This window comes from Dreissena polymorpha, chromosome 13 (assembly GCF_020536995.1).
Source record: "Dreissena polymorpha isolate Duluth1 chromosome 13, UMN_Dpol_1.0, whole genome shotgun sequence".
Taxonomy (NCBI): Eukaryota; Metazoa; Mollusca; class Bivalvia; order Myida; family Dreissenidae; genus Dreissena; species Dreissena polymorpha.
Window position 1 is genome coordinate 55,854,660 of NC_068367.1, and position 3,420 is coordinate 55,858,079.

At 41.6% G+C, this 3,420-nt stretch overlaps 1 protein-coding gene across 1 annotated transcript; it reads right to left on the reverse strand.

Moving 5' to 3' along the window:
* Positions 1-2,341: 2,341 nt before the first annotated feature.
* LOC127854684 (zinc finger MYM-type protein 1-like) lies at positions 2,342-3,204 on the reverse strand. Its single transcript, XM_052389744.1, has 2 exons — positions 2,557-3,204; positions 2,342-2,509 (listed from the first exon to the last, which is right to left on the reverse strand). Exons 1-2 carry the CDS (start codon positions 3,202-3,204, stop codon positions 2,342-2,344), a joined length of 816 nt encoding a protein of 271 aa, XP_052245704.1.
* Positions 3,205-3,420: the final 216 nt, after the last annotated feature.

Consider the following 3,420-nt stretch of genomic DNA (forward strand, 5'->3'; position numbering starts at 1 on the left):
TGATTCATGCATGATTTTTACAGCCCAGACATTTGCTCCTACCTTATTGTGACAGCCAGGATATATATGGGTTACTTCATTATTATTAATGTGGTGGTGGTACTTCTCCTATGTACTACAACACGTCTGTTTGGTTCGATTCTTTAATAACGTCTGATAAAAGTAAACAACAATAATTATGATGACGTGAACGTAAAACATACGCGTTGGCGTCACAAATACTTAACAATTATATTGACACCTTGGACATTTGTTCCTTCATTATATTGACACCTGGGAAATTGCTTCAGGAATACATTATTGTTATCCCGTACATTTGTTCCTAAGTTACATTCATTATAATAAGCAATAATTTTGTGAATGGAATACAACATGAATACCACATAAGAAGTTGATTTGCTTTTCTGACACTTTTATGTTCTATGGCACACTGTTTATTTAGCTATATGAGTTGCATGTGAGAATTACATGTTTATGATTTTTTTAGTAGACTAGAACTGAATGTTCTCACAGAAAATGACTGTTTAAGAATAGAGATATGCTGTTCAATGACTGTTTTAGAATAGAAATATTGTTTACATATAAGTTTTAGTTTAATAGTAAGTAGATAGCAATATCTGAGCAATAACCAACGACCTCAATGTCCCGCATTTTGTTTATGTCAGGTAACAGATGTGAAAAAATCACTTGTTCTGTATCCTGTATCGTTTCATAATACGTAGAAGGACCCTTCTGTAATATTTCTACGGTGGAGGACTCCAGAAGTGATTTTCTGGGATGGCTTGGAATGTTGAATGCACTAGAGTTATTTTGTATAATGTTAATGACCTTAGCAATTGCAGTCTTTTAGAAAATGTAAGCTTGTGTTGTCATGTGGGCTTTTTTAATATTAACGAACACAACGCTTTAATAAAGATACTTCAGTTAAACAAATTAATGGTATACATTAATTCTTTTAACTTAGATTGAAATTTACTAAATTACTCAAATAATAGATGCGTATATTTATTGTTTTTCCTGTTTAATGAAGGGAGGGTCGCTTCCCACAATTTAGTGAAGAAAGTCGCTGAGGCATTTGTTTTGTTCTTTGTTTATATTTTAAGATGTCTAGATGGATGATGTGTGAAAATAAGTCATTTGCTTATCATGCAATCTTTAGCAAACTTTACAATTTATAAAATATCATTAATCTAGAAGGGGTATGATAGGGATGGGGTGGGGTATATCCTCCTCTGTATGCATATGCTGACCAGACTGCGAGGATGCTAAGACTGTGCTGGAGCTATGCTGGCAGCATATTGCAAAAGACCCATATTCACATGGTGCAGGTCTTTAAAATTTAATTGTGTCTTGTAAATGGAACATCACACCAGGATAATGTTCGATCGATAGCTTCAATTTATAGCTTGTAGGAAATATTTCAGACAGACTAACCACGTAAGTCACACATGTGTGGCTAAATAATTAAACAATTTCCCTTTTCTCATGGACAATATACTAGTTCGGTATTTTTTTTTGTCTCACAAAACAAGACAATGGCATTTACCGATAGGTGTTCATGCATTTCTTTCCCCTAAAATTCCTGTTATTTTATATATTGACAGCAATACTATGTTATAAACATAGGCGTTTATTGATAGTACATTCTTTCTGCTCCTTACAATTTACTGACCCAGCAATGACCCTGAAGCCTTGGGGCATTGGGATGGAACTTACCAGTGATGCGTAATTGTATCAAGGCCAAAATATGAATCTATGTTTCGTACTAAACATGCAAGCAGAGAGTAGTCCGCATTACCCTACACTGAACAGTGTTAAATTTTATACTTAAAAGATGCGGCGATGTTGCATATAATGTTATGATGAAATCAGCAAATGAAATGAATGGAGCGCAGGGGCGTAGATACCCTCCAAACATTGGGGAGGCGGTCCAGTTTCTGTACTGGGAACATAAAGGGGATCGTTTGAGAGGGTCAATGTTTTCACCGTCATTGAAGCAACTACCTGACCCTATGATGCGGACATGTCCTTCTGTTGTAGGGTGCGGCTCAAGTTGTCTGTATGTCGCAGGATGATGTGATCCAGGTGGACACCAAAGAAGAGGTCGAAGCTCTCCATCTGGGACGGTACCGCATGCCTAATAACCTGGAACGGATCACCGAGTCGTTGGTCTGCTCGTAGCAGTGTGTAGTTGTCTAAGACATTACGCAGGCTTGCTGCACGCACTGTCCATCTCGTGGGGCACAGTACGCGGAACTCATGGGTATTGGAGCTCATCTCCTCCTTCAGTGTCTATAAGATACTGTCCCTCTTTGGTGAATACTTAATCAGTTTGGAGACTTCATGCACCGTATCCATGGTGTCGCGCAAGAGCTTGCACTGACGTACACAGTCCCCTACAGCCAGATTGAGTGAACACAGCTCGCCCTTTCTTGGCTAACATGTTGGTCGCCACACCACGCTTCGCTCCGGTCATGTTGCTGGCCCCGTCATAACACTGCCCTCTGCACTGGCTCATGGATAGGTTCATTCTTAAAAGAGTGTCTCTTATATTACCGACGTCAGTGTAGTGGCGTCAATGGAATGTACTTGGTAAAACCCAACAAAGTTATCGTGCACATTTAAGTCCCCGTCCACGTGTCTGAAGACTAATACCACTTGTTCTCGGTTGGACTTGTCTGTTGTCTCGTCAGCCATGATGGTGTAAAACTCGTTTGTCTTGATGTCGCTTGCCACTTTACGGAGGATGCGCAGTGCCATGAGCTGGTGTACTTCATTCTGGATATCAGGGGCGACGAACTTGTCCCGCTTCCGTTCCAGCCACGCGAGGAGAGCGCTGTCCGTCTCCCCGTGATGGTGTAGCAGCTGCACGAATTTTCCCTCATCGTCGTCATGCCCGGGTAGCGCGATGCCCCGGCGTGCAAGAAACCGTATGCTGCAGATTTGCAGCAGCTGCTTCCGGTTGTCGGCCTTCTCCTTAGCGTGCCCCGCTGACAGCGTCTCTCCAACGTCACACGTAGTGGCGTGAAGCGTCACCAGACGCTCGACCGCCTCCTTGTGGCACTCGCTGCCGTCGTGCTTCCGGAACCTCACGGGAACCTGTTTCCAGTTGGAGAAGCCGTCACTGATGAAGCTGCCGTCCACCTGCGTGTTGCCGATCTTGCCCGCCTTCTTTTTCCGCCATGCAGAGATGGCAGCACGCATCGTAGTGGAGCTATGTGAACGAATCGAACCACCTAGATTGGAATGAACGCTGTTCTGGCTTTTTCTTCCCGAATGTACGCTTAGGAAAAGCAAAATTTCGAGGCTGATTAGGAATACTCATTTTCAACATTAAGCAATTACATATATGATATTTTTTCAATGATTTCTAGTCAAATAATAACTGTTATACTTCGAGAACAAAAATATGTTCAATTA